Genomic DNA, 13322 nt, shown 5'->3' with positions numbered 1-13322 from the left:
TTCCGGCATCTAGCAAAGAAAAACGCCACGGTCCTTCTGCCTTTCAGCTACATGCAGCAAATGGATCCACGATAGGGACATACGGAAACCGCTTCGTCACTACGGATCTAGGATTACGTCGTCGATTTGCGTGGAACTTCTTAATCGCTGATGTCACCACTGCCATCATTGGTGCCGATTTTCTGGCATATTTTGGAATTTTGGTAGACCTCGGCAGTCACAAGATAATCGATGGGACAACGAAGCTACGTTCTATTGGAGAATTAGCAAAAACCGCGCTACACGGTGTGACGACAATCGATATAAGCCATCCGCTTCGTGACTTACTGGTGGAATACCGTGAGATAACCACTCCACCTTCTATGCGATCAGAAATCTTGCATAATGTGACACACCATATTCAGACTAAAGGACCTCCCGTTGCATGTAAACCACGAAGAATGGCCCCGGATAAACTGAAAGCGGCGAAAAAAGAGTTCGAGATGATGATGGAGTTGGGAATATGCCGGCCATCGAAAAGCTGCTGGGCCAGTCCCCTGCACTGTGTCCCTAAGAAGAATGGAGAATGGCGTTTCGTTGGAGACTACCGAAGCCTGAATCGCGTAACCATTCCTGATAGGTACCCGGTTCCTCATATTCACGACCTCCTGAACAATTTCCAAGGAAAGAAGTTTTTCACCACTCTGGATATGGTTCGAGCGTATTACAATGTGGCCGTGGAAGAATATGACATACCCAAAACAGCCGTCATAACCCCTTTTGGGTTGTTTGAATTTACAAGAATGCAGTTCGGGCTATGCAATGCTAGCCAATCGTTCCAACGCTTTATGCATAGCATTTTCGGAGACTTGGAATTTGTTATCGTTTTTGTTGACGACATTTGCATAGCATCTGCCACCGAAGAAGAACATCAACGGCACGTCCGCATCGTGTTTGATCGACTTCGAAGAAACGATCTCGTATTGAACCTCACCAAATGCAAGTTCGGGCAAACGGAAGTAGACTTCTTGGGATACCGTGTCAGCTCAGAAGGCATCAAACCACAGCAAGAAAGAGTGAGGGCCGTCGTCGAATATTCGCGACCCACTACAGTCAAGGAATTGAGGCGATTCCTTGCTCTTGTCAACGGCTACAAACGCTTCCTCCCTGGCGCCACGGAAATGCAGAAGGTTTTACAGGATTTGATACATGGAAACCGAAAAAACGAAACTCGCAAGCTGTAATGGAACCCTACAACCGAAACAGCGTTTGTGCGATGTAAGCAAAGCTTGGCGAAGGCAACTCTATTACATTATCCAGATACTTCAAAACCACTCGGGTTGACGCTTCGGATCTCGCAGCAGGAGCGGTGTTGCAACAGTACTCAGGCTGCGCTTGGCAACTTCTGGGGTTCTTCTCCCAAATCATCTCAAAAAAAGTACTCTGTATTTGGTCGAGAGTTAACGGCGATTAAGCTTGCTGTTAAGTATTTTCGGCATCTGGTTGAAGGGAAAACATTTACCATATTAACCGACCATCGTCCCCTGACTTACGCTCTCGATTCCAACTCAACACACTTGCCACACATACATACACACACATACACACACGAAGGCCGATATTTGCAGTACATTTCTGGTTTCACACGCTCGATAAGACACATCAGCGGGAAGGACAATTTTGTTGCTGACGCCCTGTCTAGAGTGAACACAATTGCAGCACCATCTGCTATAGATTTCGAAAAAATTGCTATAGACCAAGTGCAAGACCCTGAGTTGCAAAAACTTCTGAATAGCAAAACTTCTCTTCGATTGGAGCTCAAAGAAATTGGCCACTCTAATAACAAAATATATTGTGATATTTCAGGTAACGGACAACCACGTCCGTTCATTCCAAAGCAACATCGCCTGTCAATCATGCAAACACTCCACGGTTTGTCCCATCCTGGGATTCGGGCAAGTCGAAAAATCATATCTTCAAAATTCGTATGGCCATCGATGAACCAAGATGTTTCTAAGTTCGTTCGTTCGTGCGATAGATGTCAGCGTTCCAAAATCAACCGTCATACTCGAGCAGCCCTGGGAGAATTTGGTACTCCTCAAGGACGGTTCAGCCACGTCCACATAGATTTGGTTGGTCCTCTACCACCATCCCAAGGACATCGATATCTACTCACAATGGTTGACAGTGCCATTACCGGACATGGAGGCCGTGCCCAGGGTTCTTATATCAGGGTTCACTCACTTCGACAGTAGATGGGAGAGACTAGCGCGGGGGTGAAAAATTCATTTTCAGTGCAAAACATAAACAAACTCGGTGGCTGCCCATATAAAAATCCAAGATGGCTGAATCATGAAATTGGCATACTGCTACACCTGTTTGTATTCACCTTGGCCGTGCCATTACCGGACATGCTGGCGGAAACGGTGGCAAACGCGTTTGCACTACTTGGGTATCTCGCTTCGGTGTTCCCGAAACAATAAGCACTGATCAAGGTCGTCAATTCGAATCCCAGCTCTTCCTAGAACTGATCAAATGGCTCGGAACGGTTCGAACTCGAACCACTGCTTATCACCCTCAAGCAAATGGATTAGTAGAACGGTTTCACCGCAGCCTGAAGTCTGCAGTTATGTGCGTGGATCCAATGCACTGGAGTGAGAAACTTCCATTGATTTTGCTTGGCCTGCGCACTGCTATTCGCGATGATACGAACTGCTCTGTAGCTGAAATGGTGTATGGGCAACGTCTTCGGGTTCCAGGCGATTTTTTTCGAAAACACCACTGCTGATACAAATTCATCTGATTTCATAAAATCGCTCCACACCAATTGCGGGTGTGCATCATGCTAAGCAGCGCGTGTTCCTACCCAGCGACCTTAGATCGTGCAGAGGAGTTTTCGTTAGAGTCGATCACGTGAAAAAACCACTACAACACCCTTATGAAGGTCCATTCGAAGTGATTGAACGAGGCGATAAATACATGGTGATCTTCATGAAAGGAAAAGAACAAAGGATATCTATCGATAGATTAAAACCTGCGTATTCCTGTAATCAGCAGATTGAGACCTTCCCTGATACGAATACCAAAGTTACGCCTTCAGGTCATCGAGTAAGATTTCTGGCATAACTGGTGGGGGGTAGTGTGGTGGCAACCCTGCCATCGTGAATAGAGGGAGAGAGAGAGAAATGACAGTTGAGCATTATTCCATACCGCGAAATAAAGTTAGTTTTTATTCTTCATCGTCCGTTTAACCGACGCGTTTATTATTTTGTCTCGCCATCCGTCGTGATCCGTAACGTCCGAAATCCCCACAACTCTATATAAAGGGTCTAAATAGCGGGACTTGTCATGGTGATCTTGAGAAAACAAAACAACAACTGTATCGAAACTAAGGATACGGGTAACGCTACAATAGATATAACCAATTTAGGTTGCAGTGGCACAACCGAACAGGAAAAAAAAGCTCTGCCTGTTGCGTTTATCGTTGACAATTAAACCATTTTGAAGTGAACATATTTTTGGGACAAAAATATCTACTTACCTTCAACAACCGGAATTTCATCTTCCTTATACGATTTGTAATGAGTGTCCAAATGAAGCAAATGTTTTCCTAACAGATGCAAAACGAAGCAGATGACAACATTCTTTCTTGTTAAGCCGGTGGATTTGAAAATACTCTCTTTGTTGTCCAATGTTTTCCAGATTGGTTCCAAGAACAGAAGCACTGTCATATACAGAAGCAAAATCCGTCGAATAGTTTCATCGCATTCCAGGAGCTTTTCTTCCGCTTCCCCGACTTTCGACACGTAATCGGGAAGTTCAATCCGGTCAACATATGAATATATCGTATTTAGGCTCCATTCGAGAGATCGAACCTTTTTCTCGTTGAAACGCAGAAGAATCACCTGGAGCACCTTCAACAAACTCGTAAATATATTGTCATCCTGTGATGATTCAATCCTCTCTAACACTTCTAACAAGACTTCTTGTGGAACACATTTTTCAGCAATCAGTTTCAGCATATCCTCACAAGCAGAAAGTAGTTTAATATCATTCCGATGATGTGCTTCTTCCAGGTTATCTACTAAAGTAGACACTATGTCCATACTTTCAATCTGTAGATTAGCTTCATTTTCACTTGCACAAAACAATTTGAACAAATCTTTAAACGCTCGGGACTGTAATTTACTTTTTACCAAACTTATAAGACTCATGTCGACAATTTTATTTTCGAAGTTCTGCTACTATTCTTGGAGTATGGGGCTAAATCTTTGATCTAAATCTGAGAACACTCGGGCCAACGTCAGTGTTTGAAAATAAAAACAAATCGATGCCGACAGCAGAATCCGCATATACAAGAAAATGCACATAGGACCGAAGCAATGATTTGACTGGGTCAAAATGCTAAAAAATAAATAACATGAATGACACACGTAAAAAAAATAATGTTGTTTATTATTAATATTTCTAATACTTTTTTGTCAAAGCAGGCGCTCAATGATATGTATAAGAAAAAACTTATACATCGCATTAGTCACATACATTCCGAAACATTAATACATATTCATATGTATACGCTGACGTTTGATCATCTTTCTCGTTCAAGCGCATATGAATTCATATATCCTATATCCTTAACGATAGGTATGGTTTTCATCGGGAAACGTTTCCCGATGAAAACAAATCCTATCCTTCCTATGCGTTTGAAAGAGGAAGATGATTAAACGTCAGCAACCCTTAATAATGTAAAAACAACCCAGCAACCCAGCAAATTCACAAAAGCGAGAATTCTTGACCAAAGAAACTTTTTAGTAAGAATAATTTTCACCATGAGATCGTAATACTAAACCATAGTGAAATTAGTGACAGAAGTGATCGGACGAACATCCTCTCTACTGAAAATGAGTAACAGCATTGTGTAACTTCTCCAACCATTTATGCAATGTTTCACAATTATTTTAAAGCTTACCTTTGCAACTGCTATAACGAATCTGCAGTGCCAATAATTTACCAATTTTGTTCATAATTGAAGCACTATTTTTCGACACAGAGACGTGACTATTTTTTGCCAATAAAAAATATAAAAATTGTGTTGTTTTAGTTACACGGACAAATCAATTCACGCAAAATTTGAGTTTAAATGGAAAAGGCCTGAAATTTTAATCTACACGGTTAGAAAAAAGTACCAAATACAGTGTTGAGATTCTCACGTCCGAATGTGTGCACACTATTGACCATCCCGAATAAAAAAGTCCAATAGAATTACAATAGAAATTATTGTAACAATACGATAAATTTTGTTGTAATTACTATAATCTCTATTGTTGCTCACAATAGAATAACAATTAAGAATACTGTTTTCCACCATAAATCCTATTGTAAATGGCAGTTTTACAATAAAAAGTATGGGTTGTTAATTATCGTAACAATTAAAAAAATCGTTTTTCCTCGAACAAATTTTTGCCATTACAATAGAATTTATTGTTATTCTATTGTCAACATTTTTCTGTCAATAGATTTTATTGTAAGTTTATTGGAACAACAATAAGGCAATTTAATTGGTACAATAGAAGAACAATAGAATTGAATGTTCATCAATAAAATGTGTTGTAATTTTATGATATTTTAATCTTTTAATGTTATTCTATTGTATTTTCTATTCGGGATTGCACGAGTCAAAATCTCCATATAAAAACAATTGTAAACATTGCCCTCATGAGAAAGTCACTCCCATTTAAACATGGGTAAAAAAAATGTAAACATTGCCCTCATACACGGAGAACCTCGAAAACTCATTAAAGGGTAAATTTTCACTCACTTTGAAGAATAAGTGGATCTACTCATTAAAAGAGTAAACTATGTTTTACTCATAAATGAGTAAACGCAATATGTGTCAAAAAATGTGGCATTTTTACCCATTCTTTAGAATTGATTTTTGTTGAAAATGGGTAAAAAACTCTCATTTTTGAGAATGGATCTGGAATGGGAAATAATAAAAATGAGATTTATTGCAGGTTTAAAGAAGAGTACAACAAATAAAATTCTCATACTCGTTTATTTATTTTCAAATATACATTTTTACGCGTTCAACATTACAAAGTCTTTTTTTTTTCCCTTTTTGTGGCACAGACCTGTTGGTCCATATATACACTGAGATAAATTTTATAGTAATTTCAACTATGGAACTATTGTTAAAATAACTATTTCGAAATGTGTTTATATTAAATAGAAATGCAATTAAATTGACTGCATGTTTGTTAAAAATACCATGCTGTTGACAGTCCATGGTATTATTAACAAAAATTCATGATACTGCGGTCGCCTGGAAAAAAGTGCAGAAGACGCCATATTATTTACATTATTAGGAGCTCCGCAAAAAAACATTTTAAAATTGCTCAAATTGGGAGAAATAAATAAATTTTTCATGGCGAATTGAAAACTACACCACATCAAGGTACGTATGGATATTTTAAGCCTAGAATTTCGGCATTTCGCACTTTTGTTAAGGCTGAAAAACTCATTTACAGGTTACATGCTCAAAGTAGGAGAAATGCTACCGCTGAATAGGTTCTAAAAATATGATTGGTAAGTTATAATTATGACAGTGAATGTATAATTTCTGTTGCCATTAACTATTAGTAACATATTTGCGTTCGGATTTCCAGAATCACAAATCTTGCAAAGGATTCAGGAGGAGATCTTGAGAATGTTCCCCTCGGAGAATCTATGCGCTGTTGAGAAACAATCATGAGAAACATGATGACGTCGAAATACGAACTTACAACTCAGCATTTAGTAATTTATGGAAAAATAACTAATAAACAACCCGAAAACATATGATATTACGCATTTTTACAAATCCATGTGATTTTGATTGAATTTTCTTGTCTACTTTGTTTATTTATTATGGTTCTCAATCGACTACACATCCATCGTCAATTTAAAAGCAGAGTAATAGTCAATTTCACTGTATTTGATTGTTATTTTAACCATGGGCATGGTATTTTCGCTGTCAACCCGCTTTGCACATCCATAGTAAATTTAACAACTTCTTCCGTTTGAAATGACTGAAGAATGTAGTCTGCACAAATCAAGTGGTGTTGTGCATTTAATTTAAACCATCAAAATGGTAATTTTAACCGCATCGCTGTTTTCAGTGTACACTCAAAAATAAAATAAATCTGTGAAGGGTTTCAAAATAATCTTTCTAGTCATTTTTTACTGTTATACATTACATAGTATAAACAGTATACTATTGAAAATTAAGATTTATACTAAGCTAGAATAACGTAAACATATTTTTGTTTGCATTCTGTTATTCGCAAAATTTCATCAAGTCGCGTTCAAATCTTGCACCTTATTTTTATTGATTTTCGTATGAAATTCTGCCTAAAATTAATTTATTTTGTTCGAAAAACATGCAACAAACCTGTCGTAAGACGAGTTTGAACAGTCCCATTGAATTCCACCACTTAATTGTATCCTGACAGATACGTATTTCGACCTCAACAGTAAGGCCGTCTTCAGTGTCTTGTACTTGGCTCGACTTGTAAGTCGAGTCAAGTACGAGACACTGAAGACTGGCCTTACTGTTGAGGTCGTATCTGAAAGTGGAATTAATGGGACTGTTCAAATCTTGACAAATGTAATTCCACTAAAAGCTCAAAATAATTTTCTTATCATGCAACAAAGTTCGATTGGATAGTTTCCGGACATTTGTTTTCCAATCGGAAATACGGTTCGTTCTATCGCGAGTGTTCCACGAAGCTCAGTTGCATATTCCAAACGCCAAAGTGAAGGTTTCTCACTTGCCGTCAACAGAGATCTTAAATTGGATCTCTACCTCTACCGCGACATGAATAGGCGATTTTGCATCAAGGAAGTTGATATTGTTGAGTTCGATGTTGAGATCGAATCCGAACTGCTATAAATGGAGCGACTAGTGAACGCGGTTTTCATCCGTGGTTCATTTGGGCGGTCCCGGCGGTGGTTTTCATCCGCTGGCTCATTTGGGCAATCCCCCAGAACAAAACTGTAGCTCTTTCTCGAGGACAAAACCTACAACATCCAAGTTGCTCCGGCTTGCTAATTGTTCCTGCTTTGAATCCGTACCTATGTACGGAACGAATTAATATCACCGTTGACACACACAATGGCATGCTCAAATGTCACGTTCCGAAGCATTTAGATTGCTCAATCATGAGAAGCAGCTGACACGGAACAACGGTCGTATAAGAAGTAACGCGGCCTCGGTGCGAGAAGACGCCTTAACACTTGCCAGCTACGACAAGGAAACGGCTGACTCCCTGCGAACTATCCGATCGGAAAAACTCGGCCCCTTATTTTGGTAAGACAGCTTCATTTTTTGGAGGCCCGGATAAAAAATACCATAGAGTTGCAATAAAATATCATAAATATACAATACTTATTGAAGAACATTAAATTATATTGTTTTTATATCATACCAATTAAAATTTCATATTGTTGTTCCAATAGACGTACAATAAATTCTATTGCCAGTAAAATATTGGCAATAAAGTTACATTAAACTCAATTGTAATGGCAAAAATTTGTTCGAGAAGAAATCGATTTTTTTATAGTAAAGATACATAACAACCCCTATTTTCTATTGTAAAAGTGCCATTTACAATAGGCTTTATGGTGGAAAACAATATTCTTTAATATTATTCTATTGTGAGGCACAATAGAATTTACCGTAATTACTATTAATTCCAGCGTACTGTTACAATAATTTCTATTTTAATTCTTTAGGAATTTTTTACTAGGGGTCGTTTATATTGATTTCATTATTTTTCTCAGATCGTCGAATTCAATACGGAAGGAAACAATTGAAATTTAATGACCTACTCTTCGTAAGCTTCGTATATGAACGTGGTGAAATTTTGGAGCACGCTGGAGAACAACCAAGCACCAGATCAAGACCAGCAACACGCTTCCACTTCTGGTGAGCCAACTACGTCCCGGCTCCGTACCTTCATGTGGTCCATCGAGTGTTTAGTTTTGTCTGTGGTTTAGTGTTACTGCTGGCGCATTATCAAAAGCATCAGCGACTATCACAAAAATGCCGGATTACCATATTACTGATAAATTAAGAATAAAACATATATTTCATTTTATTTTGCTTTTCGTTTTATTATTATAAAAGTGACCCAAATCAAAACAAACAAACATAACCTAGAAATACCAGAAGTAAACTAACCAATTATATTCCTTACTTATACTATAGAACGATTTAATTGAAGTTATACTATGCCGGTATAGTTGGATGAAATACGAGTTTGGGGTCAACCAGGCGAATAGTCATTTAGAATGACTTTTAAACTATTTAGTATAAATTTATTTCTGAGTGTACAAAGTCTTTAAACAATGATATTTTTGCAGTCCATAGAAATGGTTGAAGAGGCGCTTCCATCGGTTCCGATCCTATTAATTAATGAAATAAACTGTAGGTTATTTACATTCAATTAGAATTGATTTCAGTTACTTACGTTCAAGTGTTTCTATTATTTCCGCGTAAAACAGATCACAATAATTCAAGAAATTTCAGCAACGCCGCAGCACGCAACAAAATCTCACAACACTTTTTTCACCCATTTATGGGTTTCAAATTAAACGTTTTTGAAGTTGGTCAACTTTCTCAAAATGGGTATTTTTTCACCCATTTCAAAATGTCAAAATTTCCCCATTTTCTGACAGTTCAATACAAGATCCAAAAATGGTTATATTTTTACTCATAAATGAGTTTACGAAGTTATCCGTGTATGGTGTCCGATGACGTCATCCCGCATGGAAGGATGACTAAACAGGAATCTACCTCGAAAAGACGCAAACCACCTTAGTCAAGATTCATTTATACTTGGGCCCGTATAATAGTACTTTCGGCTATTTACAATTGTGTGTGTACCTACCGGTGTACTCGTCGAAACTGTTCAAATGCCACGCGCCGCGCCATCTTTTTTTACTTCTATCATTCGCTTCGCACGCGCACCGTACACATTTGAACATTTTCGGAAGTTTACCATTTTTTTAAAGTTAAAATTGCAGCAATAAAACGTTTTGACAATCGAGTGATTAATCAAAAGTTAGTGAAGTGTGAATGTGTCCAATTATTCACATTTCTCCAGGAATCTCTTTCAAAAGTATTGAGAGAGAGACTTCGAAAATCCCAGGGTTTCTTCAGGAATCACAACTCCGAAAATCCGAAAGTATCTTATAGGAAAACTTTCAAACTGTACACGTCAGTCCCACTGCTAAAACTTATGTACATATTCGTCATGTTAAACCTCACTCAAAACCTTCTTTTTTATTTCTAATCACAGGCAAGAAACCCCAGCCAAATATCGTAGAGACCTCCGCCCCCTACGTTCCTTGGGCAGCGAAACCGGTGGGCAACACTAAGCGTTCACATTTCAGACACGCTACGTCCGCATATTCTGCCGCAACCTCGGGAGCAAATTACAAGCCATCAGCACCGATGCGAACACTCGTTGGAAGGATCGTGACCCAAGCGACAATGCAATGGATTGCACCAGATCGGGATAACAAGACTCATCATCCAAGGCCTCCTCAGCTGACTCAGGCGGTATCACTTTGATCGTTCTATGGGTACACCAAGGCAGCCGTTGTGAAAAAGAAACCGATTCTCCGACGATAAGGACCGGGTTGACTGTGCCCTGCGTGGTAGCCCATTACTAGCCCGTGGATTGATGCACATGTTCAGTTTTTTGCCTTTTTTTCTTATCCGATTACCCACTATGTACCGTGATTAGTTTTCCCCAATTTATTTTTTTTTGTTATATTTATCACCATACAAAAATAAAGAAATGTTTTATATCTTCCTTAAAAAAAGCTGTGTTTCATGGAATTTTATGTAAATATCAAAAAAGAAAAGAAAAAGAAGAAGCAATATGGTACCCACATCTAGGAGAAGTCTAGAAGACCCGTGGTATTCGAGTCTAGAAGATATCGAGGTAATATCTAAGAGACCACACCTGTCATATCCCTATCGGTTCAAACGGTCTACTCGTCTAAAATTTGAGGTAGACACCGGTGTAAACGGTTGTTGCATTTGAGGCGGATTTGAGGTGTGACAGGTTCTAGATATCGAAGAAAAATATCTAGGAGACTCAACTTTTTGTCTCAGAGATATCGCGGAGATGTCTAGAACAAATTTCCGAGCAGGATATGGTGCGATAGGGGCCGTTCAAAATTACGTCCAAGGTTTGAGGGGAGTTTTGTGACAGTTTGTGACAAGGGGAGGGAGGGGGGTTCGTCTTATGTGACGTCCGTTCACAAGAAAAAAATACTGAAAGCATTTTAGAAACAACTTGCATTTTAAAAACATTCAAACTGTTAGTAAGGGACATAACTCACTATGTTATTGTGAAAATAGTGTACGAAAAAGATAAACCACAGTAATCGCTAAAATATAAATGAGACATGTACGTACAGGGGGAGGGGGGGTCAATTATTTGTGACAGTTTGTGACAGGAGGGGGGGGGTTGAAAATGCCGAAAAACGATGGACGTAATTTTTGAACGATCCCATAGTAGAATCTATATATTCCACTATCTAGTGCACACTCATGAGTGACGAAAAAAGAAAAATAAACACTCCTAGATGGTGCAACTCAGCAAAGATTGGGTAAAAATTAGTATATTTCCATATATTTTTTGACTCTTTTGATATCATTGTGAGGGGGCAGCAGGGACTATGTCCAAGGGCTTGACGATCCCTCCCCAGGCCATCTGCGAGTTGTGGCGCCTGCCTAGGATGTGGTGGGGTTTGACAGTGGGCCCTGTTAAACCTCTATAAAAAGCTGCATGTATCCGCAAGTAGGCCCCACCAAAGCGACCGTGTGCCGCTCAAAGCGCACAAGCCCAAGTCCTGGTGTTAGGTGGGACGCTAAACAGCCCTGACACGACGGCCCTCCGACGAGACAGGAGGTTTGCGCAGGCCCAATAAGCCGCCTTTAAAACAACTATTACGAACGACATAGAAGATAATACGACTCGATACAATCGGCAACGACCTGGGCGACGAATAAAGGATCACGATTGGAAGCTTGGAACATGGAACTGCAAGTCGCTAGGCTTCGCAGGTTGCGATAGGATAATCTACGATGAATTACATCCCCGCAACTTCGATGTCGTAGCGCTGCAGGAAATCTGCTGGACAGGACAGAAAGTGTGGAAAAGCGGGCATCGAGCGGCTACCTTCTACCAAAGCTGTGGCACCACCAACGAGCTGGGAACCGGCTTCATAGTGCTGGGAAAGATGCGCCAACGCGTGATTGGGTGGCAGCCAATCAACGCAAGGATGTGCAAGCTGAGGATAAAAGGCCGTTTCTTCAACTATAGCATCATCAACGTGCACTGCCCACACGAAGGGAGATCCGACGACGAGAAAGAAGCGTTCTATGCGCAGCTGGAGCAGACATACGATGCGGGACGTCAAAATCGTCATCGGTGACATGAACGCTCAGGTAGGAAGGGAGGAAATGTATAGACCGGTCATCGGACCGGATAGTCTACATACCGTATCGAACGACAACGGCCAACGATGCATAAACTTTGCAGCCTCCCGCGGAATGGTAGTCCGAAGCACTTTCTTCCCCGTAAGAATATCCACAAGGCCACATGGAAATCACCTAATCAAGTAACGGAAAACCAAATCGACCACGTTCTAATCGACGGTAAATTCTTCTCCGACATCACGAACGTACGCACTTACCGCAGTGCGAATATTGAATCCGACCACTACCTCGTCGCAGTATGTCTGCGCTCAAAACTCTCGACGGTGATCAACACGCGTCAGAGTCGTCCGCCGCAGCTTAACATTGGGCGGCTACAAGACGGTAGACTAGCCCAAGACTACGCGCAGCAGCTGGAAGTGGCACTCCCAACGGAAGAGCAGCTAGGCGCAGCATCTCTTGAAGATGGCTGGAGAGATATTCGATCCGCCATTGGAAGCACCGCAACCGCTTCACTAGGCACGGTGGCTCCGGATCAGAGAAACGACTGGTATGACGGCGAATGTGAGCAGTTAGTTGAGGAGAAGAATGCAGCATGGGCGAGATTGCTGCAACACCGCACGAGGGCGAACGAGGCACGATACAAACGGGCGCGGAACAGACAAAACTCGATTTTCCGGAGGAAAAAGCGCCAGCAGGAAGATCGAGACCGTGAAGAGACGGAGGAACTGTACCGCGCTAATAACACACGAAAGTTCTATGAGAAGTTGAACCGTTCACGTAAGGGCCACGTGCCACAGCCCGATATGTGTAAGGACATAAACAGGAACCTTCTTACGAACGAGCGTGA

The 13322-nt window shown here is 40.3% G+C and overlaps 2 protein-coding genes across 5 annotated transcripts in view; one reads left to right on the top strand and one right to left on the bottom strand.

Annotated features, from left to right (window-relative positions):
- LOC134211762 (ubiquinone biosynthesis protein COQ9, mitochondrial-like) overlaps positions 1-5102 on the bottom strand; it is a 36609-nt gene extending 31507 nt beyond the window's left edge. Inside the window, exons 1-2 of one of the 3 annotated variants that reach the window (XM_062688973.1) lie at positions 4949-5080; positions 3521-4383 (exon numbers count right to left, since the gene is read on the bottom strand). In XM_062688973.1, coding sequence (XP_062544957.1) covers positions 3521-4193 — 673 coding nt within the window. In that variant the 5' untranslated portion in view covers positions 4194-4383; positions 4949-5080. Of the gene's footprint in view, positions 1-3520; positions 4384-4948 lie in introns of all 3 variants that reach the window. The other 2 variants (XM_062688975.1, XM_062688974.1) reach the window with 2 other exon arrangements.
- LOC134211756 (F-actin-uncapping protein LRRC16A) overlaps positions 1-10835 on the top strand; it is a 190551-nt gene extending 179716 nt beyond the window's left edge. Inside the window, exon 16 of one of the 2 annotated variants that reach the window (XM_062688948.1) lies at positions 10320-10835. In XM_062688948.1, coding sequence (XP_062544932.1) covers positions 10320-10594 — 275 coding nt within the window. In that variant the 3' untranslated portion in view covers positions 10595-10835. Of the gene's footprint in view, positions 1-1845; positions 2240-10319 lie in introns of those variants that run through there. The other variant, XM_062688947.1, reaches the window with a different exon arrangement.
- The last annotated feature ends 2487 nt before the right edge of the window (positions 10836-13322 follow it).

This window comes from Armigeres subalbatus, chromosome 2 (assembly GCF_024139115.2).
Source record: "Armigeres subalbatus isolate Guangzhou_Male chromosome 2, GZ_Asu_2, whole genome shotgun sequence".
NCBI lineage: Eukaryota > Metazoa > Arthropoda > Insecta > Diptera > Culicidae > Armigeres > Armigeres subalbatus.
This window is presented reverse-complemented; position numbering and strand designations above follow the sequence as displayed.